General features: G+C 41.4%; 1 protein-coding gene and 1 long non-coding RNA gene across 7 annotated transcripts in view; both read left to right on the forward strand.

The window, feature by feature from the left end:
• Positions 1-255: 255 nt before the first annotated feature.
• Positions 256-13,999, forward strand: part of si:ch211-214p13.3 (nectin-3) — a 44,599-nt gene continuing 30,855 nt past the window's right edge. For all 4 annotated transcript variants that reach the window (XM_036004151.1, XM_031295434.2, XM_036004152.1 and 1 more), the window contains exon 1: positions 256-440. In XM_036004151.1, the coding sequence (XP_035860044.1) occupies positions 338-440 (103 nt within the window). In that variant the 5' untranslated portion in view covers positions 256-337. The remainder of the gene's footprint in view (positions 441-13,999) is intronic.
• LOC118495577 overlaps positions 12,473-13,999 on the forward strand; it is a 2,210-nt gene continuing 683 nt past the window's right edge. For all 3 annotated transcript variants that reach the window (XR_004898031.1, XR_004898030.1, XR_004898032.1), the window contains exons 1-3: positions 12,473-12,739; positions 12,949-13,075; positions 13,537-13,627. This is a non-coding gene — a long non-coding RNA (uncharacterized LOC118495577). The remainder of the gene's footprint in view (positions 12,740-12,948; positions 13,076-13,536; positions 13,628-13,999) is intronic.

Genomic DNA, 13,999 nt, shown 5'->3' on the forward strand with positions numbered 1-13,999 from the left:
CAATATAGCCTACTTCAGGGATACAGCAATATAACATCCAGAAATCTGCCAACTATAGGCTTTGTGTGGCTAAAATCGTTAATTTAAGAGTTTATAACGTTAATTTAAGAGTCTAAACGGTTATCAATTGCAACATTCTCACTAACTTAACCGTGACTCGTCTAGAAAATAATTCGCGATTTCATATTTTTTGACCCTCTGAATTTACCGTTGGACACGCCCAGGCGAGGTGTTGGCAACACTGGACGTCGGGAGAGCATCATCAGCCATACTCGAGCAGCTGCAGGGACATATGCTGGATATGGATGTATAATAAGAGGAAAACTCAATCAATGGAATGGATGGATGCTTCTTCGTGCAACTATGGACACCGTGTTTCTCCAAAAGCAACACTATACCTTTATTGGCATTTACGTTGATTCTGAGCACAGTTATAGAAGGTAAGCCTAGAAAAACGCCTTCTCTCTCTCTCTCTCTCTCTCTCTCTCTCTCTCTCTCTCTCTTTTTAAAACGACTACATTTTCCATTTCCTCGTAAAAATGAAAGTGAGGGTAGGCTACACAAATATATCATTTGTTTTATTAAAATCACAATACAAGAAAATACAATTCAGAGACGGAGAAGAAAGACAGAAATGTATTATTAATTATAAGCCTAATTTGCTTATAGGAAATAAGATTAATGATATTTTATTGGCAGACATAGAGCCTACTAAAAGGTTTGACTATATGTTCAAAATAGTCATTTAAGCGGGACCTTCTATTGGACAATAACTGAATTAGCATGTGTTATCTGGCAACAAAGGATGACACGACTCTGAATGCAAAAAGTAATTTATTAAACCAAGTAACTAAAACGTGATCATGAGATGTAAAGGTTAGGATTGGAGCAGTTTGGATAGTGTTTGTAACGTGTGGATTAGTTGTAGTGAGTTTAAGTTATATAAGTCATTTAATGCTCTTCAAAGACACGTGTTCAAACAAAAGCCCTTACTCAACTTCTCCGAACTGTTTTTGTTTTCCGATCTACACCTGTACGCAAATAATTCCCAGAAATACTGAGTCTGGATGTTTACCCAATTTAAATTAAGTTTGAAAAGTAGCTGCAAGACAAGACCTTGTTAGACACGCGTACATTTAAAGGATTATAAGATGCCTGTACCCAGTAAGCACACGTACGTCACCACGATGATTTAATGAGCGTCTGGACGTCTTATTATGATGGAAATCTATACATCGCATCAACGTATTAACTATGTCTGTTAGATGTATTACAAGTTCCTCAGTTGTTCGCGGGTCATTTTGGAGCATCGTTTAATGAGCATCTGGGCGTCTTATTATTGTAACCGAGTGTTTCTTATATTGTCTAGACTCACTGTCTACTCAAGGTCATCACTGCTTGCGCACGCAACCGGGGGGCAGAAAGAAGACGTGTTTTGTGTAGCTAATAGTAGTAGTAGTAGTAGTAGTAGTAGTAGTAGTAGCAGCATAGCGTAAGTCAAAATGCCAAGGAGTTGTTGCGTGGTTAATTGCACAAACAGAGCCAGTGATGGGTGCCTGGTGGTTAACATACCTAGGGGGAAGCATGCTTTTGCCAAATCCCGGCGGAGGTTATGGCTTCAAGGGCAGATTAGGGTCATATGCAAGAGTCAGGCTCCCATTGTATCGATCAGAAAAGTTGCAGCTTGTTCAGTTGTTCAGCTAAGTGATATCTACCTGTCAGGGCTGTAGTACTCGAGTCCGGACCATAGACTGTTAAAGGTCCGGACTCGAGACTGCTAGCTAAAGCTACGCCGATGTTTTGCTAACGTTAGCGCAACAGCGTTAGCCTAGCCTGCTAGGTAATATTAAGACTGCCTTCGGAGTTTCTTATATTTGTGTCCACGTTGTCAACATAAGACCTGTGGCGTTATTGCTCCTTTTGTACCATAATTTAATTGAATGAAATATTAAGCTTCGCTCCTACGAGATGGGTGGGTTTTTATTATGTTACACACAAAGCTAACTGGCTATAGTTAGCCTGTACGTATGCTAGCGGACATTAGCTAACGTTGCCAACACAGCTGCAGTAGAGTTTTGGCGAGCTAACCACGATAGTGTTGTTGCCCTCTCGCCCACAATCAACCTCTGCTGCTAAAAACAGTCAACCTGCAGTGATGTTTTGAAATGGAGACACATATCGTACCTTTTCCCGGAAATCCTGGCCATTATTTTAAGGCATAAACCAACCATAGGGGTACACTCAGGGGTAACCCTGCTGCTAACATTTGTTATTACATTAGCCTAAAACGATAATTATAGCCATACATATATCACAGTAACACTGCAAAATTAAAGACAGACAAACAGATCCAACTAAAATCACGTTTTGAGTCAGCAGTTATACAAACAGTAAGGAAAGCTTCAATACTTAAAGTTGTTGCAGTAGCGGACCAGCTCACCAATCTGGCTTTCTGCCCCTGGTAATGTGCACCCTGTAATGTTTGTCAACAGGAAACCTGTGTATACATCGCAGCAACGTATTAACTATGTGTGTGAGATGAATTAGAAGTTCCTCAGTTGTTCGCGGGTTATTTGGAAGCATCGTTTATTGAGCGTCTGGATGTCTTTACTGTGTACACTCACTGTTGATGTGATGGACAGTGAATCTGAATTCTGCCCAGGAACATATTCACGCCACAGTCGATAAAGGAAGGAAAAAAAGTTTAGTCTAGAAGGGTTAGGATGGAGACTGCTTCGTTGCCATGGTAAGCACTATTTCATCTTAACGTAACGTTAATACAAATATTTCGACGTTTTCTCATGTGGAAGTTGGTGTTCATCTGACAAATAACAGAATGTGTAAGTAAGTTACGCCATGTCATGGTTTAAAGTAACTTTAGAGCCGTTAGATCAGGCTAACATCGAACTAGCCGCCCTTTCTTACATTAATTTAAAATTAAAATATCCGAGCTCTAGCTAGTTATGTACTAATCTGACTGAATCTGAATGTAAAGTTAACGTTAGCTATGTCATTTGCAGTACAGGCCAGTAACGTTAGCTAACGTTAGGCTGCTAGATAGCTAATTGAACGTTACCCGATATCCCTTAACGTTAATTTTAGCTAGCTAGCTAGCTAACAGTAACTGAGTGCTGCACCCCAGTCATACTTTGCTCATATCGGTTAATTTGATTTTTTTTGGCTTAAATGGAACTGAACCTCAACTGGCAACATTTAAAGCTGAAGACTTGTTATATAATCAAAATGTAAAGGTAAATTCTGCATGTAGCGTTAGCTAGCTAGCTAGCTAGCTAGCTAATCTGCCAACTAACGTTAAATCATATTTAAAAAAGGTGAAGAAGTTCAGGGGCCGTCTAATGGCAGGCTAACGTTCATATTTATTACATTGTGATTATAATGTTTTATTTTTACCCTGCTTATTACCAAAATGACACTATGTAAAATAAGTTTTAGGACAGTTTAGCTAGTAAGACTGGTTCGTTTCTGTACACTCGGCATTAAATCTGGTTAACAACTGATTTTGAAAACGGGGTTTGGAGCGCCAACGGTCATAAAACATCAGTTACTAGATGGTGCCCGTTTTCGTTGGCTAACGTTAGCCTTCAAAACACTCCAATGAGCATCGTCACCTGTTACCATCATTTTCTTACTGATCTATCACTAACATTGATTACTTAAATAAAAACAATTTACCTGGCAAGCTAGCGTTTGCTTAATGTAGTTACTGTCCAGTCACTTAACTTTGTTTTACTTTTTGTTGAAGCTAAATTGACCATAAGCCTAGCTAACGTTAGCTACATAAAACTGACATTAGCGGTTTATAATCGGCTTTAACAGGGACTAAACACGCTCGATGGACATATTGAATCACATTTGACTTTGAGATCAATACAATTATCAATATCACAATAATTTGATTGCAGGGTACCCGCGGGGGTCTTAAAAGCATTGAAAAAGTCTTAAATTTGATACTCTCAAATTAAAGCCTTAAAAGCCTTGAATTTGGTATATAAAGTCTTGGATTTTGTTACAAAGGTCTTATGTTTTTTGCCTTTCCTAGGATTAATTTCATACCGTAACAAAGTTAACTGTTACTAATGTAGGATAATTAAAAATTCATGCAGCGTAACATTGAATGCACCTCGCGCTCCACCGTGTTGCCTTGAGGCCCACCACAGTGTGCACATAGATCCTGCCTCCGAAAAGGTGCACGGTAGTAGGCCAGCTCTACGGGATCCCCACATGAAAGAGCCAGCCTGACCTGGACAGTTGATGCAAGAACATGTCTTGGCTCCAGGATGTGACTCCCACAGGTGTAGTCCATGCTGTCATCTGACAGTGCCTCTGCTAGTGTGGCCTGGTGGCTAGAGGAGAGGAGCCGCATTGAGTAGATAACTCGTGGTTTGGAACATTCCATGCAGCCGACTACTGCCCGTGCGTGTTGGGCAGTAAACAGTCTGGACTCTTTCTGCTGCTTCTCCAGTGCGTCTGACATGAAGAAGTCAACACACATAGCATGCTTGTTCTTGTGGGACTGTTGGGCAGAAGGTCGATGGGCGTCAACTGTGTCTTTGCCCATAACCTCAGCCAGAGTCAAGTAATGGTCACCTATTTCAATAAAGCACAACACAAACATGTATTAAAGTGTTTTGCTTTCAGCTGTGGGTGTAATATGAATATGTGAACAGGTGAAATATTAGGCTAAAGCACAATCCACAAGGTTTGCTTGCTTTACAATGTAGTGAATGTTAAAGTAAAACAAAATAAAAATAAAAAAATTCTTACGAGAGGCATCAGGCATTGGGTCAGGAAGCCAGATCATCCTTTCAGGCGGGAGGACTGGTACTGAACAGCAGTCAGTGTCATCACATTTGCATATCTGAAGAAAGAAAGAGACTTATTTAGCTATATTGCATTTTTCATACATGGAATGCAGCTCAAAGTCCTTTACAGCCAATATATAATAAAAGAAACATTACGAGTTATACATAAAAACAGAAAAACACAGGGAAAATAAGATTACCTGAAACAGATACTGGCGTTGCCGGCAGTGTTTCTGCACCCACTCAGTGAATGCTGGATCCTTGTCTGCTTGTTGCTTGGTCACTGTTGCAGGATTGATTGCTGGGAAGAGTGTGGAGATAACCTGCATGACAGAATCTTCCTCTGCATCTGTGACTGCATTTATGATCGTGATTGGCTCTCCCTTCAACTTTAGCTGACTGTAGCGTCCTGCCACTGTGTCCAGCACTGGCGCAACTGAAGTACTCCAAGCCTCAGCAAGTTGTAGGTTTTTCTCGCCAGCTTTGCGGATCTCTGCCATAGAACTGCACCTCTTTAGCAGGTTTTCCATGTCCTCAGCTGTTTTGTCTCTCTCCAATGCACAGTTCTGCAGGCCGATGTTGAGTATAGCCATCACCCTCTTAACTGGATTCTGCCAGCTCTGGCCTGGAGCTGCTCTGCAGGCAATGAGCATGTCCAGTTCTAGCATCTTAAATATTGTGATCAGACTGAGCTGAACTTTGACCAGTAGGGTGCGATGTTCTGTTCCACTATCACTGTACTTGACATGGATTGGTTTCCATCCTGAAGGGTCTTCCTGTGCGAGCCTTACTGTTGCTGCTGCATTTCTGTATGCTGTAGACTTTTGGAAGACAGAGTCCTGCACCACGATCTTTACCTTGCCACTGTACCATGAACCCTCTGGCTGACTAGGGACATTAGGTTGCATGTATACTGTGGATGTGATGGATCCCTTGCTCGTCATGTCATGGTCCAGTGCTGCCAGTTGGCTGGTTGAAGGTGAGATTGAATGTCGACCTCGGACACCGGTGGACACAGGCTCCCCTGGTTCTCCAACCGGGATCTTGGCCTTATCGTCGATGAATAAGACAAATATGTCTGAACTCAGCTGATACATGCGTAGACGCAAGAACTTGAAGAGTGCAGCACAGAAGTGTGCATCAGGGTGAGATGCTCAGAGCGGTCTTCGCTGGATCTTGTACTTGAGTTCAAAGCGTGAAGTGAAGTTCAAGGCTCTCCGGGTGTAGGAATTCTGTGGTGCAAATTGCAATCTCACAAGGGCTTTGTTGGACACCTTGGTTCCTTCAGGGCATTTGGACTTCACCTGTTCAATGAGATCCTCTAGCGACAACCACTGTGACAGGTGGGCAGTGCCATGTCTCCCATCATCTGCTGCAGTGACTTTATTGACTGCTTCTTCCATCTTAGAGAAGAATTCCTCAAAGTTTTCACCAGGACGACTGTTAAGGGTGCGCAAGTCGAGAGTAATGCCAGGCTCTCCCGGGAGAGCCACTTGGATGCGCTGGTTCATGAGGATTCAATGGGGCTGAAGAATCATGGGAGATTTCCTGATAAATTGCCTCTACAATGCTTGGTGTCACCCTAGCCACGTTTGCTACCTTCCTCTTTAATTCTTTCTTCATGTACCTGGTGTGATACTGTGGGAGAAATGGCTGCAGAGAACTGACAACTAGAGTGGTCTGGGTCAGCTGCTCGTCCTGTGTTCTCCTTTCCACTTTACACAGAAAGATGATGCCAGTCTTGCTGCGCCCAGGTTGGTATTTCAGCACATCGACAGGTACAGACAGCTGGATTCTGTTGATGAAGTCAAATCTGTGCCATGAACTTGCAAACGGTTCCAGGTGTACAGTCTCATCCAGGAGCACAGGTGTTAGAGTATCTGTTTGACACATAACATTGTCCAGCAACTGGTACCTTGCAGCCACCTCGGGGTGTTTTTGTGGTGTGTCACAGAAATGTTCTCAGATACAACTCTGACAGGTTTGCTTGAGCTATGATTTGCAGATGTAGTATCACTCTTCCTCTTCAGGTACTCCGCATAGTTGCGAAGGCAGGTGGCAAGACTGAAAAGGTTCTCCTTCAGTGCTCTCCAAGCATCAGTTGAGGACATGTATGGTTGGTCACACAAAGACAACAGGGCTTGGTAGTGATTCTTCAGAAAGGCAGCACACATGGGTTGCTCCTTAATTTTCTTTCTCTTCATTTCATTGCATCCTTCAAAGCTCCAGCATGGTGGAACAGGAATCACATCTCCGTCATGGTGAGACGCATCACGTATCACAGTCTGCTGGTTTGTGATGTACCAAAGGCAATTTGTTAGCATCTGAAAATACAAAAAAACAAAATGGTGTCAGTTATTTAATATTAAAGTTGTTTAATATTTTAATGACTCTTTTATACATTTCATTTTAGTACAAATTTAGAAAACAGAATGACGATGGTGATACCTCATAATAGCAGTGTTAGAACTGATACAAACACCAATCCACTACTATTACCACTGCTAGGTACTAGTACTGAGCATTTGAGCAACTAAATGACAATATAGCTTCACTCCAGATGTAGTGTAGAAAAGAAGTGACCACTGTTAGTGTACCCCTATGGTTGGTTTATGCCTTAAAATAATGGCCAGGATCTCCGGGAAAAGGCACGATTTGTGTGTCTCCATTTCAAATATCACTGCAGGTTGACTGCTTTTAGCAGCAGAGGTTGATTGTGGGCGACAATACTGTCGTGGTTAGCTCGCCGAAACTCTACTGTCGAAGTTGCTAGCTGGCTCGGCAACGTTAGCTAATGTCCGCTAGCATACGTACATACGTAACTATAGCCAGTTAGCTTTGTGTGTAACGTAACAAAAACCCACCCATCTCGTAGGAGTGAAGCTTAATATTTCATTCAATAACATTATGGTACAAAAGGAGAGCTAACGCCACAGGTCTTATGTTGACAACGTGGACGCAGATATAAGAAACTCCAAAGGCAGTCGTAATATTTACCTAGCAGGCTAAGGCTAACGCTGTTGCGCTAACATTTAGCAAACGTCAGCGTAGCGTTAGCTAGCTAGCTGTCTAAACTTGTGAAAAGCCGAACAACATCCCCGTTCGAGCTGTGTTTCACTTTCCTTCCAATAATATTATAAACATAATAAAGACACCAGGATTCGCTCGAGACCAAAAGCCATATTTAGCAAGACCAGTAGCAGAGACCAAGACAAGTCCAAGTCCATAGAAAAACGTATCCAAGTCTCGAGTCCAAGTACCGCCCTGTAATACCATAATTAAAATATTATAGTTCACTTACCGTCAGCAAAAATGAGCCTTGGTTTGTGCTCTCTGGAAGAGAAAAGCCCACTCCCCGGGTCTGCAGGCTCCCCAGAATGCCATTTTTTCAGCTCGTCTTTTTTGGTCTGTACAACTTTCGGTGGGGGCAAATGAGTAAATTGCTGTGCACGAAACAGCATGTCAAATGCGGACGGAGTCGGGGTACTTTGAGCCGTGGAGGGCACAGATTCTGGGCAAATAATCTACACATTACACATGTCCATCATTGTAAAAGAAAGAATAACTCTTACTTACTCTCCTTCTACACATTACATATTTGCTGTGCATATTGCATTCTCGCCACCTACTGGCGACTATTCAGAACAGCAAAAGTTACCAGTGCCTTTGTACGAGACGACAAGGATTGTCTTTGTGAACGACCGTGTAGGTTTGTATTATTTCTTCCCCAAGCTCATAAAATAAATTTGGGTCGCACATAAATTGACCGGGTTGGTCGGGTACCGGAACCAAACAATTCATTTTGTTATGCCCTAGCCTAGTTTGTCATCCGAAATGGAAAAGTGTCGGTTAGCCTAGCCTAGTTTGTCGTCTAAAATGGGAAAGTGTCGGTTTAATCCGCTGTGGTCACAGAATCCGAATTACGTTTGGGTCAAGTCTGTGCCAGGTAATGACCGCGAGGCCTATTGCTGTTGGTGCCGAAAAGCTTTTTAGCTAGCGACGATGGGTGTTACAGTCCTGGACTCTCATATGAAGGGTGCCAAACACACAGCGTGTAGTACTGCTCGCCAGCACCAGGCACCAATTGTGCAGTTCTGTGCACCACCGCAGACCTCTTCGGTTACTGATACTGCTGTGGCTAGCAGTAATGAAGAAATTGCTACATTAGAAGCATTGCCACCACAGCCAAGGAACATCCTATCGTACTGTGGCTCGACACCAACGCTGCAGGCAGAAGTGATGTGGGTCCTCAAAACAGTCTCGGAGCACCACTCTTACACATCGAATGAGAACATTACAGAGATTTTTAAAACCATGTTTCCTGACTCCGAGGTTGCAGCTACATTCTCGTGTGGAAGCAACAAAACTGCATATATAACTAAATTCGGGTTGGCTCCCTTTATAACTAAAGAACTGACTGACCAGGTAAATATGGCAAACAGGTTTGTGGTCATGTTTGATGAGAGCCTCAATAAGATGACGAAAAGTAAGCAGTTGGACCTTCATATTTGCTACTGGGTTAACGACCACGTCCAGTCAAGATACTTGGGCTCACAGTTTATGGGTCATGCAACGGCGGTGGACCTGCTCAAACATTTCAAAGTAAGTTTTTTTCTGAATTGTATCTGCACTATCGTTAGCTAACTGTTAGCAGGATGTCGCCTTTTTCTTCAGGGAACAATATTGTAAATGTTGGCCTTGTGAGGATAGCTATTTCAAGATTAATTTACTTTTATATGACCACTTTTTCATATTGGTGTACTAATTTTGCCTTTTTTTTTTTAACTGTACGACTGTCGTGTGTTTACCTCCTTGCAAATGTGTTGTAAAACTGGATGGTGAAATTCTGTCACGTAGCTTACTGATTTATAATGCGCTGCTGCCACCTAGTGGACATTTCCTGCAGTGTTATTGAATTAATGACGGCAATGATTGCCTACCAGAAGTACATCCCTGTATCTCACCACTCAGACAGAACCCTTTAACCTTGAGGCCCCAACCTCAATCACACTATTAATATATTACTATAACTTATACTATATATCAGTGGTTCCCAACCTGGGGTCCGGGGACCCCTCAGGGGGGCGGCAAAGATCACAGGGGGTGCGCAAGTCTTTATCTGGTTTGAGGTTGAGGTAAAAAAAAAATATTTGCACGTTAAACAAATTATGATAATACACTAGAATATATAATGTATACAAAAGTCTGTATAAAAACTATGTATTTTTGTTCTCGCTTAAAATTGTAGGCAGGCTACTTAGTAGGCCAAACCTCCGGGGCCTCTTAACCTGTGACCCTTGTTGTCATCAGGTCAGCTGTTAGCTGCTATCATCCTCGTTTTTCCTGCCGCCACGGCATCACTATTTTATGAATGAAACATGGCGGAGAAACGTAAAAGTGCTGATAACTCCTCTGTATCAAAAAAGAAAGTAAGGGTCTATCTCGAGAGTTACCTCAACTTCGGTTTCGGAGGGGGGGCTCAGCTTTTCTTAGACATGAGTTGAGGGGGCGCCAAGGAAAAAAGGTTGGGAACCACTGCTATATATTATATTATTATAACTATTATGTATATAATACGTGTTTGTTTAAAATTGTCTTTTCATGTCTTTTAGGAGTGTGTATGTGACCTTGACTTGAGGAAGATGTGTCTATGGATGGACCCAATGTCAATTGGCGTTTTTTGAGATGCTGCAGCAGGAGCATGCAGAGCATTTTGGGGGTGCTCAGCTGGCAGTGGTGGGGAGTTGTGGCCTGCATACTCTCCATAATGCTGTCAAATGTGGATGTGGAAGTTCCTAAGAGCTCTGCATACAATTTTCCACAACGTGCCAGCAAGAAGGGAGGATTTCTGTAATCTCACAAAGTCCAAAGTCTTCGCTTTTCCTTTTTGTGGTCACTGCTGGGTCAAGAATCTCCCAGTGGCGGAGAGGGCCCTTGTTATCTGGCCAGACATGATGAAGTATGTTGAAGCTGTTAGCACCAAAAAGCTTCCTAACCCTGGGACGTCCTCCTATGATACCATTGCCGCAGCAACCAAAGACCCTCTCATTCTGGCAAAGCTTCACTTTTTCATGGCAGTGTGTCGAAGTGTAACACCTTGTGCTGCCTTTCATTGGTAATGACTTGGCTGAACTGCTGAAGGTGAGGTGAATCTTCTCATTTTAGTGTCATATTGTCAAATCTCCTCTCATTCACACTTACGCTAAGACTACAGCTAAGACTGAATTAATTGAAAATGCTAATATTTTGAATAGTCAGAAAATTAGTCTCATTGAATAATACTGAAGAAAAAAAAGAAACATTGTAAACTCAGAGTGCTTATTTTCATTATTACAGTGATATGTATTGTAAAATATGTATATTTTTGTCTTTTCATAGAGTTTGCTGAGGCGATTCATCAAACGGGAACTTCTCAATGATGCCACACCTCAGCATTTGGTCCGGCTTGATGTTAGTGACACGCAGTCCAGGGTTCATCTAAGAGCTGTTGATATTGGCATTGGAGCTGAGGCTGCAATAAAGGTATTTAGGAAATGCAGGTTGTGACCAGGTTGTTCCTAGTGTCCCTGTTAATCTGGTGTACTCAGCCCTTCACTGGATTAGCTAGAAGGAAAGAGGAGGGAGAGGAAGCTATTTACTTAATTTAGTCCCCATTCATCCTTAGGAACGTCAGCAGCAGAGTAGATCCACCGAGGAGCTTTCCGACCTCCAGTTCAGAAAGGAATGCATGGAGGGTCTGTCCAAAATTGTGAAGAAGATTCAAGAGAAGAGCCCTTTGAATTTCCCAACTGTAAGACAAATGACTTGTCTTAACCCGGCCATGATGTATACAGATCCTGAATTGTGTCAAGGCCAGATGAAGTGTCTAGTCAAAAGGTTTCTACAAGACAAGCAGTTGGACGGGGTTGCTACAGGTACATAAGATTAAGTCCTGACGTTAGGCATACAATTTACAAAAGAAACACATGTACATTTGATTGGATTATTATATATATGTAAGTGCTTTTTCATTCACTCTTTCTTTAGGTGATCTGATCATTCAACAATTTGCACAGTTCCTGTCCCTGGAGGTGAGGAATGAGAAGTTCCTGTCCTTCAAGCCCCTGGAGAAGAGGCTGGATGTGTTTCTCCATCCTTACATAAGTCAGCCCTACCCACAGCTCGGGGCTTTTCGTCAGAAACCTTCTGCTCCTCTCCCATGGGCAGGCTACGGTGGAGAGGGGCTTTTCTGTTAACAAACAAGTCGAATAGGAATAGAATAGAGAATAGGCCTACACACCCGTGTGTGCTACAATGCTGTTGCGTATGTATTAAATATGACTGATAATTTAAATAAAATGTTATATTTAATTAAATTCTACTTGTACATAATTATTTTCTAGGGTTTAAAACGTACACAGATTTGACATTTTCCCCTCATACTTCTGTCGGAATGGGTACAAAGTTGGCATTGAATTTCATTTGAAATGCTATTGAAAAGGTCTTAAAAAGCCTTGAATTTAAGTTGGAGGATCCTGGGGGTACCCTGTGATTGGTACTTTTCTGTTTCATGTTTATAGCAAGGGTAACTTTGGTAAACTGTTAGTTGTTGTTTGTTTGCTTGTTTGTTTCACTAGTTATCCTATAAAAAGGTGGTTCTTGCTAAGAATATCATCTTCTACAAAATGTCAGGAATACACCGTGTTCATTGCAAAACAGTAGTTTGCAATACTAAAAATACTGCATCCTCACAAAAGAGCAGTATTATTTGATAGTAGCTTTCACATAGTGTGTCTGTTTTTATGTTGGTATGATGTATAGTGGAAGATCAGAAAACGTGGGCAGAAGTTGGGAGAGAAGGCAATGCAAAGATGATGGACATCATACCACAATAATAGTTGTGTGTATAAGCCTGATCAACAAGTGAAAAGAGTCAGGTATGTTATTGTCATATTAGTTTGTTGCATGATGCAAATTACACACCTGTAATCCGAATCTATCTAGTATTTGGGGCAGGCGCAGTGCCACTCATGATTTTTATGTGTTGCTCTATTTTTCAACCCCCTGTGTGTTCAAAGGTTCCTAGACTTTCTCTATTACATTGTAGTTGAATTATTAATTACCTCTGTATATTAATCTCTTACAGATAAGAGGAAAGAGTTTGAAAACTGATTTGACGACCACTGCTGAATTGGCCTGCTCAGAGGAAGAGGCACTAATGATTCCAGAAAACAGGAAGCCAAAGAAGAAGACCTACACAGACTTTGAAATGGGTAGGTAATAAACTATTATTAAATCATAGCCATCTATCAACAGTAAATATTTTAACGCTTTGGAAGTTGTACTTAGGTTACATTTTGTATTCAAATGTAACCCTAACGTGCAGTGAAGGAGCGATACCACACGTCCTTCCTGCTGCTGTCAGACTTTATAATCAACACTGCTCCAAGTAGACCATATGTCACACCATATGTGACAATTTACTCACGTGCAACATCAATGTACACCTTATTATGCAATATCAATAACTACTCTGTGCAATACTGTGAACACCGTGTTATTATAATTTCTGTCTGTATACTTAACTGTTTGAACTGCTTTATTCTTGCATTTTTACTGATGCTTTTGTCATTGCACTTTCCTTTTGGTGCAGTATCACTGAAAATGTCCACCACTGTGGGATTAATTAAGGATCTTATCTTATTTTAAATTTTTATATGTTTGTATTTTTCAGATCTCTCAATTGCCATGATGACCAAGATATTCAATGGGGAAATGTGGAAAGCTGCCATATTCCCAGTCATTACTTTGCCAAATCATCTGTGGTAAGTTTACAAAAATCGTAATTGAAAATGGGAATAGGAAGTAAAGAGAGGACAGCATAAAATGGCACCTTTTAGTATAAAAAGTAAATACTTTTTAAATAATTGTGATTACTATGAAACCTTGATGTTAGCCCTTTTAGAGAGAAAGTTATTGTATATTTTATGGGACGATGTATAACATGCTATTTAAAGCTTTCATTTACAAAGTGATCTAAATACATATTGTCAGAATGGCACTTTAACAGCGGTTGAGGCTAGATGGGATACAGCTACGGTGACAACAGTTAAGTGTAGGCACCAAAACGACTAGTTAAGTTCAGGAAACAGATCGTGGTTTGAATTAAAACTCTAGAGGAACGAAGCACATGTTAT

Source organism: Sander lucioperca, chromosome 8 (assembly GCF_008315115.2).
Source record: "Sander lucioperca isolate FBNREF2018 chromosome 8, SLUC_FBN_1.2, whole genome shotgun sequence".
NCBI classification, from domain to species: Eukaryota; Metazoa; Chordata; class Actinopteri; order Perciformes; family Percidae; genus Sander; species Sander lucioperca.